Genomic DNA, 24,065 nt, shown 5'->3' on the forward strand with positions numbered 1-24,065 from the left:
TAGGATTCAAGTTTAGGAAGAAACCAAAGTCTGGCTGTGCAAACCACTGGGGCCACAGGGGCCATAGTTGGTCCTGATCAGAGTGCCGATCTACAACCTGTTTGACGAGCACCAGATGTAGAATCACATGGGCTGGTCGATGACCCTGGATCAGTCCTCTTATTGTTAGAAGTTTGATAGAAAACAGACTTTGCTGGCTTGAAGAAAGGAACAGATACAGCCACAGTGACAGTGAGTCTACGGAGAAGGGGTGGGTGGGTGGGGGGCATAAAAAGGAAAAATAAAGAAGCAGGAGAACTATATTGCACATGAAAGACAGAGAGAAAGAGAAATAAAGAGTAGGGCAGCATAGAGTGATAGAAAGAGAGACAGACAGACGTCTCCTCATATATATATCGCCATCTAAACATAATCAGATACAGAGGGACTGGAAATGGCTAAAAGGTTTTGTGTGTGTGTGTGTGTGTGTGTGTGTGTGTGTGTGTGTGTGTCTGTGTGTGTGTGTGAGGTCCTTTTACGCAAAGTAGTCCCAGCCTGACCTAACCAACCAATGTTCAGCCAAACATCTAAAATATCAGTCTCACCACTTCCTGTGCTTTTTTGTTTTTTTTTCCCTTTATCTGCTCATATCTTTCCCTGTTTTTCCTCCTCCACTGCATTTGTGGGAAGCACTGCATGAAAGTGAAAGAAAGGATTTTAACTTCTTTTCCTGCACGTGCCGCACACAAACACACACACACACACACACACACATACAAATACAGAAACCCCTCTTCTCTGACGCCTTGTTTGTAGGCAGAGGCCAAGTAGGGAAAAAGGGAGAACTCAGAGGAGAAGAGAGAGAGGATCTTTTCCTTTTTTTTCCTCACAATGTTTGAGCTTCAGAAATACTTATATTTTCACTGGCTGTTTACTGGGACGAGCCAAGCTTTCTTATTTTTTCAGCCCATGGTGACAGTCCATGAAACCCTGACAGCAGCTCTGCTTAGCTGTCCTACATGGGGAAATGTGTTTAGCAGCAGGAGTAGCACAATAGCAAAACCAAAGAGATATCCTATGTCTGGCCCAGACATAAACAGTCTGGTGACAGTAATATACAAGCAAGATTTACGGCCAAGTCTGACGGAGGACCCTGCTTTGCTGCTGTAATCATGCCAGAACATTGGGTTTTCAGGAAACATTTTGAATAGATCTTTCGCCTTATGTCTCAACCCGCTGGGAGTTTTGCCAAAGGATTTTTCATTTTCAACTCATCAGTGAGTAGGATTAGGGAAAAGACACATGTACGACCTCTGCAGGAAGGGGATCTGTGGGAACAACTGGATATTACGCAGCAATGAACTTTATACGGATGATTATTGTGTAATGTTGTTTCAAAGTAGGTCATTTACGGTAAATACAAGATGTTTCCATTAACTTTTTTTTTTTTTATATTTGCCGTCTTCTTTTTATTCAATTGCACATCTGGTTTTAACATGCATCTACGGTGATCTAATCACATGTGAACATTTCTAAGCACAGGTGCAAACGAGTTGCAATGCATCTTCAAGATGCATCATGATCCAGTCACTCAGACCACCTTCGGGGATGGTCAGAGATGCACAGAGCCACATACCATTGGCAGTGTGAACGCTAATGCGTCCTGATGTGTCCTCGACAACATGGAAGGATGCCCTAGTCACTTTGTGGAATTAAGGGGTGTTTGACGGAGCGGAAAGCTGGCAGTGAAACTTAAGAATTTGAGTGAAGTTTGTTTTTTGTGGTAAAATGGAGGCATCTTTGTCGGAAAAAGAAAAATACAATTGGGCACAACTGCTTTGTAAATGGGCCAGAGATAAGCTAAGGAATAGGATAGATTGGGAATATTAGAGCACAGAGGAATCATTGTAAGAAAAATATATGGAATATGGAATATCTCCATAGGCTATCTCTGGTCCACTTGTAGGATTATCCAAAATGGATGAACAGGTCTAAACCTCCATTATACTTTCTTTGATTTTTTTTGTGGTTCTCCCTCACCTCAAGTCGATGTTGTGCTAGACTCTGGATCTGTCCTGCCTTTTCCCCAGGTTAGATGCTGCATGTAAGCTAACCAACTTTTACTCACCAAAGATTCCCAGCAAGACAAATCGAAACTTTTGACCAGTTGCAAAAGAATGTCAGTACGTATGGTCTGCAACACTCTGAAAACCTGCCAGTTACGCCAATGAAACTAGCTGAAACAGTGTATCATTTCCATAGCAACAACTCTCTTCAGTGTTTCTTCCAGAGAGTTGTCTGTAAAATTTGGTCAACATGGCATTTACTGTGTCAAGTCAGGAAAATGGACACTCTCTTTCCTGGTATTCTTCATTTCCCTCTGGAGGAAATTAAGGGTTTCTTCCCTCTGAAAGCATTCATTTATCCCCAGATTACACTATGAACACCATGCTATCACCATGGTTAAAAATTTCTAAAGAGGATATTCTGCAGTCAGACTTTCCATGAAAGCAGTGTAGCGCCTCGCTTACCAACACAAACTGTCTCTGTAGCCATAAGCATGGAGGTAAACAAAAGTGTGTCATAATAAATGTTAGGCTGAATAAAATATGTAATACCTGTTAGGATAACACACAAAGTGTATTATGCCAACTGCTGAGACAGCATTTCACCAGGGGAAGGGCCTATGATAATAACTGGCGAGGTCCAGCCCATAGACACTGATAAACAGACTCTATATCACGCTGTAACATGCTAAAGCTAGACACCTGCCAAGCTTGACAAGCTGAGTCACAGCAACGCCATCAGTTGTCAGAATAAAGGAATAAAAAATAATCATGCACATCCAACTAATATCAAAATGGTGTAAGCTACCCTTACAAAAGGACAGGCTATTAACAGGAAAACTACAACTGCTTTTTGTGTGTGTGATCTTCATTAGAGATGTGATGATCACTCACTAGAAATGATAGTTTACCCTTCTTTTATTTGCTGCTACATCATTTGAAACATGACAGTGTGTGTGTGTTTGTGTGTGTGCGTGTGGAGTGGTTTTTTTTTTTTTTTTTTTTTGAGAATTGCACATCCTTTGGTGGAGTTTAAAAAAGGTATGCAAATGTGCTCTAAATAGTGTGCAAGAGAAGAGAGGTGTTGTTCTTGTTCAAATTAAGCAGATTTGTAGAGCCGCGTATCAACTAATTTCAGTCTAATTATCTATCATCTCTTTGCAGCGGAAAGCCAAATGTTACCTAAAAACTCAGGAATGTGAGCTGGCATGTTTGTCCTCTCAGAAACGAACAATACACACACTCTGGCTTTCACACACACACACACACACACACACACACACAGCACAGCTTTCTTTTTCTTTGTTTACACTTGTGAAAAAGCTGAGCTTTTTCGCTCTCCCCTCAGATTATAATACAGGGTGGGAGGCAGAGAGCATACGATTATTGTATCCACACTGCTGCTCCAGGCTGAGGCTTGTTTTTATATTCTCCTTGTTGTCTACCAGCCCACATCTGGCACCGAGCACAACTAAACACCACTTGTTTCTGAAGGAGCGAGGGTTACTCAGTATGCCAGAAAACACGAAAACAGTGAGCATGAACCCACATGTTAAATTATTAGTGATAGTGACAGATCACTGCCAAGAGTACCAGACAGTCCTGAAAATATCCACTTTTTGCACAGTTCAAGTTTCTTCATTGAAAATGAGCTGCAAGAGGAATGGCTATCATTTGAGCTGACCTGAATGTAGATGACTTACCAGTACTGAAGATAGAATCCAGAATGTAACTGACCGTCTCTTGTTGGGATACATACACTGAAGCTCTTGAGGAGTGGCATGACAGTATGCTTTTGGACCTTCCTGAACCAACACTTTCTAATGCTTAACTGTTTGCAATGAAAGCCCAACAGGTTTTATTGCAATATTGACTTTTTTTCTTTTTTCTTTTCTTTATTCTTTATTGATTGAATTTAGTAGTTGGTTATTTTTTATATATTCAGAAAGTATTCAGCCCCCCTTCACTTTCTTCACTTTTGTTATGTTGCAGCCTGATGCTACAATCATTTAAATTAATTTTTTCTCTCAATAATCAACACTCAGTACAACATAATGACAAAGTGAAAACAGAATTGTAGATTTTTTTTTTTTTTTTTTGTAAATTTATGAAAAAGAAAAAACTGAAATATCACATTGACATAAGTATTCAGACCCTTTACTCAGTACTTAGTTGAAGCACCTTTGGCAGCAATTACAGCCTCCAGTCTTTTGGGTATGACGCAACAAGCTTTGCACACCTGGATTGGGGGATTTTCTGCTATTCTTCTTTACAAATCCTCTCAAGCTCAGTCAGGTTGGATGGGGACCGTGGGTGGACAGCCATTTTCAGGTCTCTCCAGAGATGTTGGATAGGGTTCAAGTCAGGGCTCTGGCTGGGCCACTCTAGGACATTCACCGAGTTGTCCCTAAGCCACTCCTGTGTTGTCTTGGCTGTGTGCTTAGGGTCACTGTCATGTTGGAAAGTGAACCTTCAGCCCAGTCTGAGGTCCTGAGTGATGTGGAACAGGTTTTCATTGAGGATATCTCTTTACTTTGCTCCATTCAGCTTTCCCTCAACCCTGACTGTCTCCCAGTCCCTGCTGCTAAACAACACCCCCACAGCAATGATCAAGAGAAATGGGAGGCACCTGAGCTAAATTTCAAGTGTTGTTGCAGAGGGTCTGAATACTTATGTCAATATGATATTTCACTTTTTCCTTTTTAATAACTTCGCATAGGGTACTGAGCGTAAATTAAAGAGAGAGAAAAAATAATTTAAAAGATTGTAGCTTAAATAGGCAATAAGGTGAAAAGATTTAGTTTTCAGTGGAGTAAGCCAAACATGTCTGATAGTTTACAAGTTTATTTACTTATTTCATAAATCAAACTCTTCATCAATCTTCATCAACATGCTTAGAGTCTATTTGGCCAAATAAGTTGTGGTTTGGGGCTCATCTCTGTTAATCCACATTTATATAGCCACATATTTGCTGGCTACATTGAATTAATAAGTGTAGTGTACTGATATATTCTACAATAAATATGTTATTGTAGAATATAAGCAAAATCTACCACGTCTTCTTCTTTTTTTTTTTTTTTTTTTTTTTTTTTTTTTAGTATCGGTGCCATACATTGCAGTCCAACCCTTCAGTAGCAATATTTTCACACAAGGCAAGTGGACCACTTGCCACTGCTCAGCGCAAACAGTTTGTCTTTTTCCCCTGAGAGTGACAAGACGCCAAAACTCTCCACCAGTCCAGTCTTTATATGCCTCAAAGACGCCGCGGCTATCATCTCGCAGCGGAAAAAAACAGCAGAAAGAAGACGTGTTTCTTTGCAAAAGGCGGAATGACGCCAAGGCTATTGACAAAGTCTCTGGTGAAAGCCAAAGAGAGGTCAGAACGAGACAGAGAGGGAAACACGAAAAACACTTAGTGCTTTTTACTTTGGTACTAAGTAGGCAATTCTCCTCAACACCAGACCTAATCAATGAGCTATTGAGAGAGAGAGAGAGGGAGAGAGAGAGAGAGAGAGAGAGAGAGAGAGAGAGAGAGAAAGAAACACACTTTTCCTCAACACCAGACCTAATCAATGAGGTGAGGAGGACGGTAGGGAGGAATGGAGACAGGGAGGTAAAGAAAAGGAGAAAGAACCAGTTCTCCTCAAGACTGTAATTGACGAGTTACACGTAGTGGATAAAGAAAGTCACATGGTAAAGACGCATTGGAGAGAGAGATGTAAAGAGAAGAGAAGGGAAACAGAGAGAGAGAGAGAGAGAGAGGGAAAGAAGGAAAGAAAAAGAAAGAATGAGATAGTGTAAAGAGTCAATCATTGACTGAACTAATGAACCTCAGGGTGGCTGGTCGCTGGACGTTAAGCCTCGCACACACAAACACACACACAGGCACACATGGAGAAAGGCTACGGACACACATCTCACGTCTGAGGCTGATTGCAGAGTGGAGTCACTTAAGTAAATCAAAGCATCGTGGCAGAGACTCCACTCGGAGAGAGCCAGAGACAGAGAGAGGGGAACGGCGAGAGAGCTGAGGGTGGAGGGATGGAGGGGAATCATAAAGCGGTTGTGTGAGCGCCAGTGCTGTGTCCTCATTATGACATGAGACAGGAAGGGAGGAATGGATGAATGCTATTTGAATAGATACACTACAAGCTATTTTTTTTCTCTTTTTTCCAGGAAAAGGAAGGAAGACACTCATTGTTGAGCACTCTTTTATTTGATGATAATTTAAGATAATTTCCCAACCACAGTGTAGGTGGAACCAAAGTCTATGGAGAAAGCTGAACCACAGCCATTGCAGTACAGCCTTCTGTCCATCAGGAGCAGTGCTGAGCACTTGTTAAACAGCACAGAATAGCGGTCAGTGAGGCTGAATGACAAAATGATCACAACATTTGATTCCTTTTTTTTGTCTTTACTAGACACTGGACTATTATTTTCATTGCTACATGGCCTAATATTCATAATCAAGACATACGTTCGGTCACAAGCTGATGTGAATTCTCAATTAATAGTGACGTTATGGTGTGTTGACTGGTTGTAATGGTTCTAGTCATTTGCATCAATGCATAGTTTAATAATAATGATGATGATAATCAATCAATCAATCAGTCAGTCAATAAATGAATGACTAGTGCTATTTGTTGCCACCTAGAGGTGGAAACACATATTCTTTTAAGTGGAACATCTTCCTATATAGAGAGGAGCTCTGGTGGGACTGTAATGTCTTTTTCCTTGGGGTTTCTGTGTGGATTTAGTGTAGAAAACATTATTTAAGTAAGGAATGTGACTTTGTTTTATCATTTTGATCCTACTGCATTTTCATCATTTAACAACCACGAGAAAGGAGAAGAGAAGGAAAACCATCATCATGGCAAAGAGAGACAGACAAAGAAAGTTGGACAGACAGGTAGAAAAAGATGGTGGCTGAGAGGAGGATTTTTTTCAGAGAGGGTCGGGTGGTGTTGGTGACGGGCTGGAGTAACGGAGCGAAAGCAAAAAAAGACCTGGTGGCTTAGAGGAACACAGTCTTCCATACTAACGACTTGGCCAGAATGAGAAAGAAAGAGAGAGAGAGAGAGAAAACGAATAGAGAGAGAGAGGGAGAGGGCACTAAGGGCTGACTTGGCAGCAGAAAATGAATGAGGGAATCGGGGCGAAAGAGGCAGTGAGAGAGAGGGAGAGAGGGATGGATGAGGGGTCAGTGCACTGGTGCTACAATAAGAAGGAGAAAGAAATGTGGAGAGAGAGGGAGAGAAGAGGATGGATGAGAGGCTCGGTGAATAGGCTGCAGCTGCCCATACTAAAGGACCAGGAGGGGAAAGAGAATGAGTGAGAGAGAGAGAAGAGGTCAGGCAAAGAGGATGGAGAGAATGAGCAGGAGTGATGAGAGAAATGTAGATGGAGAGAAAGCTTCAAACCAAAGACGTAGGGAAGAGAGAGGCAAATGAGGAAATGTAGTGCCTCCTGTGTTTAGTCTGAACACAGTCAGTTTGGGCTGAGAAAATGAAAAGATCTCTACCTTTTTCTCTACCTCCCTCTTTTTTCACTTTTCCATTTGCCTCTTGTTGTGTCTTACTTTCTCTTTCTCTCAGTTTGGCCCATGTCATCACAAAGCTCTTCCTTATCTCTGCCTCTCCTCCACTAAATTCACAAGAACAAGGGTTGCTCAGCTGAATCCGTGCAAAGACAAAAGGCAGGAACTCATTCATTCATTTTTAATTGTAAACAAGTTATTGTCATTTTTGGAACCGGAACGACTCACTTTATCTGGCAGGCAAATTTCCACTGTATACTGTTTTGTATTTTGGGAGAAAATAGATAAATTAATAATATAGAAATCAATCCATTAATTAATTGTTAAAATCCTCAGAGCAACTAAGGCAAAAAGCTGTTACTTAAGTGACTATGGATTTACTATACTCTGACTTTCTCTCTGCACTTCCCTCTGTTTTCGCTCTCTTTTCCACCACATCACAATGAGTTTCAGTCTAACTTCATTTATTTATATCAGTGTCCCTTTTTAATTCACAACAGAGCACAGTATATATTGTGCTCGACTGTAACTAAACTGTACTTCTATACTTCACTAAAACTTAGATACATCAGCAACAGCATTAAGTTTTATTGGAAAACATTTGCACATATTTATGAACCTATTATATTGTCATCTCTTTTTGCTTTATGCTGCAGCAACATTTTTTTCCACTATTACATAACTTTTATATTAAGGTTAGCAACCAAAGATAAGTTACTGCCTTTTTGCATTTCATGAGCACTTGTTAAAACAAAGACTAAATACAGTATTTTATGAAAAAGGTCAAATGTCAGCTCTGAGCTCAGGGTTAATATGTTCATAAAATTATCACATAAAAAGACAAATCACTGCCACGTCTCCACGTGTCTGGACAGCAAAGTCCCTTTTCCCAGCTCCACTCTCTGGGAAGTGGCTTGAGCGTTTTGCCTTTGTAGGGCAGCATAATGGAACAACAATGCTTCCTGTAGCTGGTTGGTTTGGAAACATCATGAGAAACCTTCCTATCAACAATATCTCAATGCCTTTACTGTATTCTGACAACAGCAAACCAACCCAGCTAAAGGGAAAGTTCAAAACAACTGCTTCGAAAAAGCAAGAAAACACCCCATGCAACACCAGCACAGAGGTACTAGTAGTCCCACGGCATGATTGCATTGCCCATCCCTTCTACCCTTCATGGTGAGAATGGAACAAGACAGACAAACATAGACTAGTGGCTACACAAAGAGATAATCCCAATTTTCTGCTGTATCTGTTGTTTTGTATGTGGACCTCATGGTTCATTAGCCATGGGCTTTACTCTACTGAGAACAGCACACTGTTCAGCAGGCCATGCAAAAAAGAACACAGTGTTCAATGACAAAAAATAAGTCTTGCCATAGAATAAAGCCAGCGACATGATAATGTGAATCTCCACTGACCCATGTAAGGATTTTTTTTTTTCTCTTCTTCTCTCGGTCAGAGGTCAGGTTCAGCTAGAGAACAGCAGCCCTGAAGGTAACAGGGATTCAGTGTCTTTCTCAAGGACACTTCAGCAGAGTGAATGCTCACCAACAAAGGACTTGAGCCCTGTGTGTTTGATTAAAGTAGTGACTTCCTAACCAGTGAGCCGCCCAGCCAGCCCTACAAAGAGGATCGGGGACTTTCAGCTATCATGAGCCACTTTCCAGAATAAAAGAGGCATTCTGAAGAGTTAAAAGTCATCTGACAAATAGCATTAGAAAACAAACAAACAAAAAAAAGAAGGCACTTTTAAGGTAAAATGTTTTAAACGTTTTGTGGTTAGCTCAGAGGAACATATTTAGGTCAACTCCAATGCTTCCCAGCAAACTGCATGCAAACAAGATGGACTGAGAGAGGTCCATTTCATTGTTTCAGTCGACATTAGAAAATAGACTTCCTGATGCTAAACATGTAGTATTTGGTTAAAGGCTGTGTGATTTTATTATTTGAAGAGTGCCTGTAAACTCCCCATCACACACCAAAGAGCACCTTCAACAAATGCCCAGTAGAATTCTTCCCTACACTGCAAAAAGTCCAAATCTCACCAAGATTATTTGTCTTATTTCAAGTAAAAATGTCTTATTTCTAGTCAAAATATCTCATTACACTTAAAATAAGTCATGATCCGCTCATAAATAACTTGTCTTTAGACAATTTTCACTTGTTTCAAGTGAAAATTTACTTGAAACAAGAAACACATTTTGCCAATGGAACAAGCAAATTTTGACTTTTTCACTTGTGTCACAAGTAAAAATTTGCTTGTTCCATTGGCAAAATGTGTTTCTTGTTTCAAGCTAATTTTCACTTGTTTCAAGTAGATTTTCACTTGAAACAAGTGAAAATTGTCTAAAGACAAGTAATTTCTGAGGTGATCAGGTCTTATTTTAAGTGTAATGAGATATTTTGACTAGAAATAAGACATTTTTACTTGAAATAAGACAAATAACCTTGGTAAGATTTGGACTTTTTGCAGTGTATACCCTCTTTCTCTCCTCTTTGGAAATTCTTCATATGTTCGTACACCAGTCTGTTTCCGATCAGTGTGTGTGCTATTGAAGGAGCTACTTTAGAAGTCTAAATTCACAACATAGCAGTGTGGAGAAGATTTCCAGACAGTGACCATACTGACAGCGTAATTTAATTTGAGCAAATCGAGTGAATCTGTGCTGTCTCAATTAGTGGGAATGGGATGATTTTCTCTGTTGCAGCCCCACTTGCTTTGATAAGTGGGCTTTTTTACATAGAAATCTGCAGCGGTGCAGCCCTTACTAGTCGTTTAATTGAAACCACTCTCCAGTGAGGGTTGAGTCGAAAGTGAGAAGGTTACTGTGATGCCGCCGCAGTCTCAGAGAACAAAACGTTGTGCTGTACAACACCACTACAGAAGTGCACTGCATACAGTTTCTCCCCTTTCTCCTGCGCCTCCATCCTTTTGTTTCCATTTCACACCACTTCTTTCACTCCACCCTTTACTTTCTCTGACTTTAATAACTTAACCTGTCCCTCTTTTTTTTCTTTCCTCACCTGTCGTCCCTCTCTTAGGAAATCCCCCATCTCTCTCTCTCTTTATCTATCCATCCGTCTCTCTGGCTCTTTCTCTCTGTGTATTTGATGTGTATTGTCAGATGCAGTGGCCATGAAAACACCAATTTTACAGCACAGGAATTCCAATAACACTTACTTGAGCAGGCAGAGAGAGGGAGAGGACCCCCTGTAACTCACACACTAGCTCTCTTTTTCTCACACACACACGCACACACACACACACATGTATTTGGCAGTGTAATCATCCCACCTTGTAGACTGCTTAAGCTTTTCCCCTGTCAGTCTTTTTCTGCCTCTGTGGCTTCTGCTGCCTGTGCGTACGTGCATGTGTGTGTGCGTGTGTTTGTGCGTGTGTGTGCGTGCGTGCGTGTGTGTGTGTGTGATGTACAAGAGGAAAGGCCATAGAAGGAGATAGAAAGGAGGAACAAAATGGCAAAACATTGAATGAAATGATACCTAATCCCACAAAAGCAGAGGTTGCGCCTGTGAGAGGGATTGTGTATGAGTGTGTGTGTGTGTGTGTGTGTGTGTGTGTGTGTGTGAAAGAAGGTGTGAGTGTGTGAGGACACAATAGGCAAGTTAATTGTTATTTAAACCATGCTGTCCTGTGATAATTTATGTAATTTTTGATGACTCACGTTCGTCAGCTAGTAGCAAATGATCAAGGAATTTATACACTGAATTTAAAATGTTGAAAAATCACACTTTTGTAATTTATGCCGCTTGGAATTTTTGCCAGTTTCTTTTTTGCACTTTGCACAGTGTTGTGCACTGCAAATAATGTCTTGCTTAACAAGTAAGTTAATCCTGCTTTCTGTGTTTACATCGTGTTTTCTTCAAGATAAGTCCGATGAAATAATTCCACTGGTTTCCTGTGCAGTTTTACAGACATTTTTCAAGACCAAACATTGTCAGTATCTTGAGACAGAGAATAAGAGAGATCACTCCCTCTGGTGCTTAGAAAATGACCAAACAAAAAACAAACAGATTTTCATTGGAAACAGATTAATGTATAATACTACTATACTAATACTAATAACTCTCAGTACTAGATACTACTAAATACTACTTCATGCCTTGTCAAAGCAAAATTGAACTTTGGGTGTTATAGTTACCTTGGTGTTTTATGAGTCCACATGGTGGTGAAAATCTTCATGACTTGTTTTGTGCTGCCCTGAACTGGTAATCCACAATATTGTACTTCTATCTGTCCATTCCAAAAATAACACTTTCAAAAAACACTGTAAGCTCATGTATAAATGCCAGCAAATGAGAAAAAAGCAAGTCCCAGTACCCATTTTTCTGTGGAAATTAAACCGTTCTTTCTTGTTACTTTCCTGTTTGAACTGGAAAGTAGATCTGGTCGGTAGCATCTGCAGGAAACCTTCCTCATGGTAACCTTTCGCCAGGAACGACCTGAGAGTACTTTTATAAAAGCGTACCAGGACTTGTTTTTTTTACATTGGCAGAACCCTCTTTATTTGCATCGGTTGATGTGCTAAAAGTGTTCTTTGGGAGCTGTTTTGCTATGGAAGTGAAGTGGAGAGACTCAAATGCAGGACTGCAGATTAGCAGCCCAGGAGAGAACAGAGCAACTGATAAAGATATTTGACCCCTGTGTAGACTCCTATCACTCCCAAATAAATAAACAACCTGACACCTTACCAATTTTCAATTTTGCTTTAAGAAAGCAATGTAGACAGCAGAATATGTAAAAGTTTTCATACCTGGCATCATGGCTTCTGACAAAGAAATACTGGTAGTCTAAGAAGTCTGGGGTCCCAGGGAAATCAAGCAGTAAAGTAGTATGAAACCTGCTTGTCAGGAGTGGGTTTCAAACCCTCACTTCAACTCAGTGAGCAGAAATCCAGGGGCCTCAAACCACTCAGCCATCCTGACTACTAGTATGTATGGGGAAAACCAGTGGAACAAGAAAAAATACATGGTGTAACTTTTATCCTGTGATTCCACACTTCTCACACACTCTGTACAATATAAAAACTAAGGTTTTGGTTCACTGGCAATCTAAAAATACAGGGTTGGGATGGGAATCTATGAGTGCTGCCTTGCCTCTTGGAGTAGATCTACGGAGAGGAAGTACTAAAACCAACCTGTCTCCTTTTTCCTGATAATGGCAGGTCCTCTCTGGAGGCCATTGTTCACATTCAACCAAGCAGAAGAAGAATGTTCTCTCTCTCTCTCTCTCTCTCTCTCTCTCTCTCTCTAGCTCTCTGCCTATCTCTCTCATTTCCCTCCTGCAGAGAAATGTAAATGTCACTACAGCTTGATATTTATCAGATATTTATCACAAATACCTCTCCACGGTTTGTCTGTGCCCATGTGTGTGTATAATATAAAAGAAGATAAAATAAGAGGCCAGGTATACCCACTGAAATTGAATGGAGTAGAACTGGCATTGTGTCATGGGGTCTACATTTGCCAGTGTGCCAACTGGCAGTCATCTTTTGGGACCTGATTGAATAATTTTAATGACACCTCCATTGTGACAAAACAAGCACCTGGGCAATCATTGGTGGATCTCTCAAATATGATTGGATCTGTCTCTACAATACAAAGCCTTTTGGTCAGAATATGTCTCTGGCTCAGCGCTGTAAGGTTGTCATGTTGAGGATAAAACCACCAAATGTAACTATAGTTATGGTGTCAGCTGATTCTCATTAGCTTCATTATGAACAAATCTGTGAATTAACATTACAGCAAAGCCACCAACCTACCACATATGTCTCAACTATTCTCAGATGCAGTGGGTTATATTCAAAGTTCATTTCTTCACTTTCTTTGAGTATTGTGACAGCAGAACATGTTCTCTGTTAGCGATGCATCATTTTGGTCAGCCTGGATAGGTGAATATGTACAACTCTTGCTGTGGCAACAGGAACTGTCTAGAAGTACCATGAACCAAAGGACCATACTGATTGTGTGCACTGTACTTTCACAATCCGTTTTTTATGCTTATCACGGCTGCTGGTAAATCAGGATTATTTCAGAGCCGAAGTGGGGAAAGAGCATTGCTTTGATGAAATAGCCGTTTTCACAGGTTAATGATTTTGCCATGGAAGTGCACAACTTTGTGAGTCTTACACACCACATTAATGCTCACGTCTATGAATGGATTACACTTTCTGCAAAAGGTCTCGATAGGAGGTCGAGGTTGAATCTACCAGATTAAGACCTAAACCTGATGTTTTAGTTGGAAAAAGTGTTGCCTCACTATGATTTGCTATCTTCCTTTTGTCTTAACGTAGTTGATGAATGCTTTTCAGGTAAATGGTGAATCTGTGGCATACCCAGCTGTTCCAGAACTTTAAGTCACTTGAAAATGTTGTGAAAATAATAATAAAAAATAAGACAGGTATGGATGCTTCATGAACCCTGACAAAGAGACATCCTTCAAAAGAGACTCAAGCTCCATTTGCACAGGATTAGTTTGTCCAGGGTCAAATATGATCATTGTAATTCCCACTTGAGCTATTTGTTCATTGTAATCCTGTCTGGAGCAACCATTCACTCAGTGATTTTCTTCCATTCAGCAGAATAGTTTATAGTTTGATCTCTGGCTCTAAGGTGGTTCTAAGCAGTTCTGTACAGAAACCTCCATGTTTCAGCTCATTTGCAAATGATTTGGGTGCCAGTGTCACTAGAATCATTCTCCATGTGCTAAATACATTCATGGTATGGCTTTTGCTTAAAGTAATCTGCATTTAATCCAGTCAGACATTAAAGTGACTGTGGGGTCACACAGCTCTTAAAGCGTGCTTTTGTTGCCCTTTTTTAATGTAGAACTACGCCTAACCGTAATCCCGAAACACACATGGAGTGAAATTACAAAGGAGCATGGCTTGTATTTTATTATCCTTGTTACCCTGTAATTCTAACCCCATCACAATGCAGCCAATCCACCTTCATACAAATACCTATCAGCTCCCCAGCTCTCCTCTCTTTTCCTGTTGTTTCATCTGTCTCAATGCTTTCCTGGTGTGGGTCGTTGAGCAGAAAGGGGCACCCTGCCCCTACATGCCCCAGAAAGGCAGCCCACTGCTGGGGTAAGAAGCCCGCGTCACCCCATCTCCTGTCTTGGAGTCTGGAGGTGGAATGAGTTTTCACGCTTTGAAAGCCACGAGTCTTAACTCTTCTCCTGACCTCTTTCTCTCCATCGACAAGTCTTTCTCGCACCCTTTTGTGGGATCTTTTGTCCTCTCTTTTCTCTCTTTTCTCTTTTACTTTCTCTCTAAATCCCTCACTCCTGTGTTCTTTCACTCTCTCTCTCGTGTCTTAAGCTTTGTATCCCTGCCTCTTTCCCTTCTTTTCTTCCTCCCCTTGTTTTTCTCTCTGCACTTCTTCCAAACTCTTCTGACCATTGTTGTTGCTCCTGAAACTTTTAATTGACTTCCAGTGTCACCTCCCATCTTCTCTGTGCCGTCTTTTCTTCTCTCCTCATTCAATTTAGTGTAGTTTATCTTTTTCTATCAGCACTCCTTGACAGTAACACAAACCCTGACCTTAGCTTTGATTTGGCTTCCTTTTTCTCTCTCTCTCTCTTACATTTTTCTAAAATGTTCTCCCCCTAAAATATTTGACCAATGTACTCACCAGCTTTTTCTTTCTGTTTCCAGTTTCTCTTTCATTCCTCACTTCTATGTTTTTAAATTTATATTTTCCTTTCTATGTGTGTTTCTATACAGTTTTAAACCAGAGGTGAGGGTTCTTCAGGGGTCCCCACACTCAAAAAACTGGTGAATCTAAATAAAGAACAGAGTGGTTCTTAGAGTGATTCTAAATTCTAAGGAACCCTTTGAACCCATCTACATAACTGTATGAGTTCTACCAACATCATTTTACTCTATATATTTTATATTCAATTCATATTATTTTTCTGGTAGCCTTTACATGTAGATCCTTTGCATGTTTCATTGTTTTATGTAATTACTCAGTTATCTTCACATAATGTAGCAATTACCATTGATACAGTCAGAATCAGCTCTTTTGAAACATTTGAATTCTGAACAATGAAGAAGGTAGCGAGATTCTCTGAAGATGAGCCTACCATATCATACCATAACTCTGTAGATATAGTTCATAAACTAGAAACTGCAACACAAACCTTTTTTTTTATTAACAAAATTAATAACATGCATATATAACATATACAGCATTAGTAAAAAAATAAATAAATAATAGAAATAAATATACAAGAAAATAAAAATACAAGAAAATTACCAGAAAGGTTGTGTATAGAAAAAAACAAAACAAAACTGGTATCTGTATATCCATATCTATCTATCTATCTATCTATCTATATTGATAGATAGATAGATCTATCTATCTATCTATCTATATTGATAGATAGATAGATAGATCTAGATATTAGATATTAGATATTAGTAGTTTAAATATTCCATACACGTTCACAAAAGTGGGACAAATTCCTAAAACTGACATATGGTACATGTGTCACTCAGTCATTGCCTTGTTCTTGGATTACTCCATTGTAGCTGGTGCTGACCTTTACCTGTTGCTCTCAAAACAAAGCCAACTGACAGCAGTTGAAAGGTAGAGTGGACTTGTTGCTATCGAGCTTATCTTCTTTCACCCTGCAAAGGATTCCTAGAGAATTATTATTTCCAAGAAAAAAAGAAAAACGCTTCTTAAAGTTAAGAATAGTTACTTTTTGTCTCACAAAGCACTGGGGAACCTTTTCACCAAAAGGGGTCCTCCACAGGCAAATGTTTCTTGGTTTATCTACACCACCTCTGTGGCAAACTCTTTTGAAACCATGACTTCTGAGAGTGTGAAAGAGAGAAAATGGCATGAAAACGCTGATAAGGGAAACATATGACCTTTGACAAGGTTTAGAAAAAAAAGCAGCTGCAAGGGAGAGGTGTGAGAATGAGAGAATGAGAGCTGCCTAAGAACAGAGAGTGAACAAGCGACATCGTGATACATGTGGAGAGAGAGAGAGCAATAGTGAGGCTTGTATTAGCTGTCTTTGACAAATAACCTTTTCCCTTACCGACACCTCACCTCCCCGCTCCACTGAAATGTCAATTTGCTATCCAACACAGGAGGAGTGGAACTGTGTGTGTGTGTGTGTGTATGCCTTTGTTCACTTGTGTGTGTGAATTGGTCATTTGTGACATTTTACTCAAAAACACAGAGTAAAAGTATGCCTGTTTGAGGAATTATTTGCTACAAAACATTTGTCCTGCTGTACTATGACTGCAGTGTGCGTGTGAGCGTGTGAGCGAAAAACACTTGGTAATGGCTGTCACCTACCATGCTACAAGATCAACAACCAAATGTGCTGTCCATGAACTGTGTGTGTGTGTGTGTGTGTGTGTGTGTGTGTGTGTGTGTGTGTGTGTGTGTGTGTGTGTGTGTGTGTGTGTGTGTGTGTGTGTGTGTGTGTGTTGAAGGACAAGATAAGAATACTGCCATTATTCACTCTCAGGTTTCTGGATCATAAAAAAAAAAAAAAAAACACATCTGTCTTTCTGTCTCTCTCTCGCTCTCTCTCTCTCTCTCACACACACACACACACACACACACACACACACACACAGAGCAGTCCCAGGAGTATCATAGAATCTGAAGAGGCCTCAGTCGTTGTTTTAGTCTCTCCTCTGTGGTTCTGTCACAGTGTTGTAACTGTCTATTCTTTCTCCTCACACCTCTTTTCTTCCCTCACTGTCCCTCCACTTCATGTTTGTAGTCCCTTCATCTTTTCTTTCTTAGCTTGACAATCCCATTGTGGAGCAAAGTCCCTCAGGACAGCCACATCAGATAACACATCCCACTAAGCTATAAAAAACTTCAAAACATGTTGTGGTGAATTCATATTTAAATATATTTTTTTGATATGTATGGTTATTTTTGCAACTAAAGATACAACCACAGTTAGGTTGCAAGCCACTGTCCACGGCACTTCACTGTGTTTTAGCTAAATCTGATCTGGTCCAGTCATGGATATGGTGCAGTTTGATTGATTATATATTTATTGTAGAATTGATCAATAATAAACTGGTTGACTGAGGGAACTGTATTTTTTTCGTAACTGTATTTTATTTTATTTTATTTTTTATCTTTATCTTTTTTTAATCAAGGCCAAACAATTTATCATTTATAGTCTGAATTGTGTTATGCCACACCCATTTTTTTGCATTTGCATTCAATGAAATCCTCAGGGTATATGTCAGGTACTTGGACATATTCTTCAAGTTTTGTAATGATTGGAAAAACTGTCTGTTTCAATGAAACAGCTTTTATGTCAGGTATTTTCAGGTGTATTGTAGGACATATCCTGCAAGTTTCGTGAGGATTGGCCCATCTGTTGCCGACTATTGTCCATTCATGTGCTAAGCCATGCCCCTTTTTGATCAGCTTGGTCCAATGATGATTCACAGCAAATTTCAAAGGATTCGGACCTATGGCCAACAGGAGATGTCAAAAATGTGTTTTTCAAAAATTCAAAAAGGTGGAAAATCCACTATGGTGGACCTTATGGGTTCTTAGGCAAATTTGTAGAGTTTGGACCAAGGAATGTCCGTACCAAGTTTCATCTAAATCGGACTTACAGCGTACAAGTTATGATTTTTTTTAAGAAATTTTGTTTTTCTTTTATTATAGCGCCCTCATCAGGCTGCTTTGGGTCAGTTTTCTTGGGTAGCATTTGCATACAACTTCCAATCAATTAATTAGGGTTTCAAGCCCTATGGGCTTGAACCCCTAATTAGCCTTCAAAAACCAAGCCCAGTTTAAAGGGATAGTTCACCCATTTTGAACCTCATACTCTTTCTTAAGCTGTTCTGTAGCACAGTAGTGGTGCTCTCTTCCTCTCATTGTTACTGAGTGCTGGATACTGGCTGGATGCTCCAAATGCTAACTGTTAGCCCCCTGTCACTGAGCTGGACCTCTGAATTGGTGAACTGTCCCTTTAAAAATGGATATCTGGCTGATACATGTGACTTAAATCATAATACTGAAGCAGCAGAGTAGTCAGTTGTATGTTTTCTCCACATTGTGATTTACTCTGGGAACTGAAAGCAGCAGCCTCTCCATCACGCTGATTATACAACCAGCACTGACTATGTATTGCATTGTTGTTCAACTGAGGGAGTTTGAATTAATTTGAAAAGCTCATTTAAACAAATACCTTCTGGTAATGGATTTGTTCAAAATAAAGCTGGGGAGATACATACACACACACACACACACACACACACACACACACACACACAAGTGTGCATGTAGCTTTGTGATTTTTTTTGTCACTGTAAAACCATGAGCTGCTGTTTATCCACAGAATAAACTGTGATCTATTCAGTCATTCATCTCTTAGTTTCAGGTACCTATTGCTCTCTTTTTCTCTTCTTCTGTCCTTTCTCAGCTTCAGTTTCTCCATCTTTCTCATCTATCCTCCTTCATCCACTGCTGACATCCATCACACCTCCTCCTGTCTACTCCCGTCTGCTTTTTTTCCTATGACTCTCATTTCCGCTGGAATATTGAGGAAACTACTACAGGCCTCAAGAGACAAGTGTGATGATGTGATTTTTTTTTATTATTATTAATTAAATAAATAAAAAAACAGACGTTTTATGCTATGCAACAATTCAGATAAATCTTCATCCAAGAACAGAAAAACTGATTTATTTATTATTTCAAGGCCCTCTTGAAAATACACAACTAAAAAGCTCAAGAAACTCTTTGATCATGAGCAAGTCAGCCTTATCCATGTCTGATGTGATCTGTTCTGATGATACAGTTCAATTTGTGACATAGTTCATGTATATGCTACCCTTTGATTGACTGCATATTTATCATAGAATTGATCAGTACTACACTGGCTGTTAGTGGGAGCCAGAAGTGATTCTAGTGGGACATTTTGATCAGATTACACACAAGTATGCATGAAAATCTTCTTCTTCTTCTTCTTCTTCTTCTTCTTCTTACCATAGTAGTAGTAATAATATAAGCAGGAGGAGCAATATAACTAGTAGCATTATCTTGAGTTTCAGTTTAGAATTTGAGGGTCTAAATGGAGTCTAAACAGTGATTTCTTTTCGCAAGTTTTTAAAACTGGCATAAAATGCCATCTTTCGGCTGCATAAAAGATATAAAAGAAAGAAAGAAAGAAAGAAAGAAAGAAAGAAAGAAAGAAAGAAGGAAAGAAAGAAAAACAGAAAGAAAGAAAGAAAGAAAGAAAGAAAGAAAGAAAACGAAATGACTTTCAAAAACTCATTGTCTAATGCTACTTCCTGCTTTCCTGAAGTTCTGCAGTGGTTTCACAGGGTCAGTTTTGCTCAATTATCATAATAAAAGCTACTGAGCCATGAAGTCAGTTTCCCTGTGTTATTTTTAACCCGTCTATTTTACAGTATACTGTGTGCAACTATAGAATGAAACAGGGAAAATCAAATCTGCCATGCAGAGAGAAAAAACAGCCTTTTCTCAGTAACTCCAACCTCACATCTCCACTCTCTTCACTCTGCCAATTTTAACTGTTTTTTCATTGCTTTGCATAGCTTTATCTCTCTTATTTGTGGGTCTGTGGCCTTCTTTTTCTCTCTCTTTACAGTTTATACGCCTGTCTCGTGTCTTCTCTCTTGATTTGGTCCATTTCTTTCTCGTGAAAGAATGCACATTCCTCAAAGCTAGCTGAAAATTACCCTTTTCCTCTATTGTTATTGGTTTATGTCCAATGTGTGTGTGGACGAGGAAGGAATGCTGGAGCGTGTGTGTGTACATGTCTGTACCGCCTTGCTGATTGTCCAGCAGCAATTGGGCTGTCAATCCAAGGACTCCTGTGGAATGGACTGTTTTCAGAACATGATTTATGCCCTATCTTACTTACACATATTTTCTGAAACTGATGTTGGTTTGCCAATAGAATAAAATAGGATTTATATTCACTTTGAATATAAAGGAACAAACAAACAAACACCTTTGACTTAACTGATTGACTTATTTGGATCAGATTCCAGAAATCTTTATTATGATTGCCCTGTGTTTCACAGAGCACTTTTAGTGTCCAGTGCTCATTTTGTAATGCAACTTTTCAGTAAATCTTTCAGAAAATCATCAACGATGCCCGTTGTCCACATGTAAAAAATGCTTTACCGGCTTGAGACCAAACAAAGTCATTGAGCCTGTGTTGCAGAATGATGCAGTCATGTGAGTGTCAGCAGAGGAAAAATGAACCGGATGTTTCTTCAAAAACTGAGTTTGCTGGCTGTACTTACAGAGTAGTACTTACATTTACTTGCATGCATCTCTCTCTCTCTCTCTCTCTCTCTCTCTCTCTCTCTCTCTCCCTCTCTCTCTCTGTGTGTGTGTGTGTGTGTGTGTGTGTGTCAGCCCCAGCTGTCCATCCTAATCCATCTCCTTTGGCTGTTGGATCACAGACTAACTGTGAATGTAATCTGAGGGCTCAGCCAGGCCCCCAAGGACCCCTCTATCCTTCTCCTGTTCCCTCTCCTTCTCTTTTCCTTTTCCTTCTCTGTCTCCTCCTTTCCTTCTCTCAATGCCCTTCTCCTTTCCTTTCATCTTCCCTTCTCTTTCTCATTTCCTCTCCTCCCCTTCTCCTTTATTTTTCCTTCTTTTCCCCCTATTCATTCTTTTCCTTTGTGACATTCTGGTGTAAAAGTTTGGATAGAGATGTTTTTTTTTTTTCCAGGGAAAGCAGTGAGAGCGTTTAACAGCTTTGGCCATTGCCCATTTTATGTGCTTTCAATACACAAATTAATGTACAAAGCTTGCAATGTCAACAAGACAACACACACACACACACACACACACACACACAAAATCACACTTCGGAACTTTTGTGAGAAAAAGCAAGCATATTCTGACTCATAGTTATATACTGCCATGACATCACACATACTCATACACAAAACACACATTTTGGGCAGATCAACACGACAGCTTACATTGATCTTTCCTGACAAGACAGGAGTGTGTGTGTGTGTGTGTGTGTGTGTGGCTGAGTTTATTTATTGCACTAAGAAAGCTGTATATCTGTCAGCAAAACTTATAAATCTCTCTGCCTGTCTCTCTGCCATTGAGATTTTGATCACACAAACACAAATTGCTATGTGTGTGTGTGTGTGTGTGTGTGTGTGTGTGTGTTTATGTGTGTTTGAGAAAGATAGAGATTCAGCATTTAGCCTTGAAGGTTCATATAAGTGGAACAATTACTAAGCCAGCAATACAGCATATGGAGTGAGCAAGGGAGAGATCATAGAGAAATCACTTCATCCACGAAAAGAAAGAAAGCCTCTCTGTCCCTCATCCATCCCTCCAGTCCCTCACGTATCCCTCCTTCTCTCTATTAGCTTTCAATTTTCTCTAGCGAGGCCGGTTGTGCAGAATAAATAACAGCAGGGCTGGGAAACAGAGACATCATGCACTTTATGCAAATCAAATACCAGTGTTGTCATTCATTTCCTCTCAAGCACCCTGAGGACAGAAAACAAGCATAGCAGCATTAAAAAACAGCAGGAAAAAAGTTGAAGCCAGGTCATCCTTTTACATATTTAATAAGATGAAGCAGCCAATCACGGGTCAGTATCCTGCTTCGCTAAGCTGAGCTAGGTGTTGTGTTACAGCTCAGTGGGCAGCACATGGCCATGATCAGTCTGCCATCACACTGAAATTTGCATAGCAGTTAGCATCAGAGCCCACAGAGGGAGAACACTGTTATTTGACAGCCACATTATCTTTTATCTTTTCATATGTGTCTTTCTTTTAGTTGTCTTAAATGATGTTGAATGTGAGGGAAAACATCTTCGCCTGCCTGAGATTTCAAGGCCAGAATGTTTGCCATCAGATGGATTCTTAATTATAAATGAATTTCCTTACCAAAGAACTTTACATTTGCTGTAAATCTTGCCCAGAAAGGCGGTACTAATAACAACAATGGAACAAGTAAAATTATACTGAACCCCTGGCAGCATTGGTGTCTTGTATATAGTGGAATAATTAAATTATTCCACTATGATAATTAATTAATTTAAACATGTATTTACCTTGGTTTCTGCTGTCACATCACTGACTGGGTGTGACCATGCCTAAAAGTTTCAGTCCCCACAGGCTGGTGCAGCTGAGGTTTTCTGCTAGTGTGCTAGTGATTCACTCTTCATGCATTATGGAATGCCATAAACACAATGCAGCATCCCACCTACCAGAGGGAAGCCTATCCCATCTTAACATACCTCTCTCCTGTCATTGACAGAGCAACCGCCCAATCATCACGGCTCTACCCTGCCTCCTGTCCCACCTCCTCACCGCCAGCAGCCCTCAGTGACGGCTCTCAACCAGTCCCTGAGCTCCACGCACCACGCTGGCCAATCCCTCAATTCAACGCGGCAGTTAGCCCCTCCCACTGGAAGCCCGGCCCCCGCGGCCGGCCAATCACCAGCCGAGCTGCAGACCACGCCCCCCGAGAGCGTCCCGCTGCAAGACAGCTGGGTGCTAGGCAGCAATGTGCCTCTGGAAACCAGGTAAACTAAGAAATTTGCCGTCTGTGTGTCTGTCTATCTGTCCATTTGATTTCTTTCTATGTATTCTAATGTTGCTGTAGTAAGTACAAGTCTGCACTTTTATAATTGACTGAGTTGTTCGACTGTCTGAAGTTGGCTGCTGCAAGAGGGGGAAGCTACACATAGTGGTGGGAAATTTTATTTATTTATTTTTAGCTCTGCTAGCAATAGCAGGGGCCATCCAAAGTTGGCAGTGTTGGTTGGTCAATCTGTTGTTTCACTTACAGTTAAGAGAGTGTTGGCGTTTTTCCCTGCCATTGGTGGCTCACCATTGCAGTTTTTTTTTTTTTTATCAAATTATATTCAGCCTATTTCTGCTGAAACACACCTTCATGATCGAAATGACAATGCATAGTCACAGATAGAGCAACACAGTCATACATATTAACTGTCACAAATAGGGTTTTGTATAGAATTTCACTAGCATCACTGCTGTTGAAAATACACTCCCCAGATCATGACGTACTTTGCTATGCTAAATGCTCATGGAAAGCATAAGTGTGTAACAGTGGAAGAGATACTATAGTAATAGAGTAGATAAAGAGTTTTTAAACCATCATATACCAATGATGCCAAAAGTACATATGCTATCCTATACAGTTAGGACAATAGAATATTTGTCCAAACCCACAACAAGCACCCCCACATGTGCCACACCACACACTTTGACTAATCTCACCTCATGCAACTGATACTTACACTAATAAACGTGAACAGAATAAAGCCAAGGGGCAGCAATGCAGATGGCACACTTAGCGGTAAAACTGAGACGCTCCCAGGCAGTAGAATCGTGACCAACAAGAATGAGCTCTACCTCTTTGAATGGACAGCTGCCTGTGTGCATTCAGAGATGTCCTTGTCATTTGCTTTCCGTAT

At 40.2% G+C, this 24,065-nt stretch overlaps 1 protein-coding gene across 1 annotated transcript in view; it reads left to right on the forward strand.

The window, feature by feature from the left end:
• The window catches only part of tenm3 (teneurin transmembrane protein 3), a 339,790-nt gene that overhangs the window by 121,937 nt on the left and 193,788 nt on the right, over positions 1 to 24,065 (forward strand). Inside the window, exon 6 of the mRNA XM_030056695.1 lies at positions 22,883 to 23,150. Coding sequence (XP_029912555.1) covers positions 22,883 to 23,150 — 268 coding nt within the window. The remainder of the gene's footprint in view (positions 1 to 22,882; positions 23,151 to 24,065) is intronic.

The sequence above is a fragment of the Myripristis murdjan genome, chromosome 1, assembly GCF_902150065.1.
Source record: "Myripristis murdjan chromosome 1, fMyrMur1.1, whole genome shotgun sequence".
In the NCBI taxonomy this organism is placed as follows: Eukaryota; Metazoa; Chordata; class Actinopteri; order Holocentriformes; family Holocentridae; genus Myripristis; species Myripristis murdjan.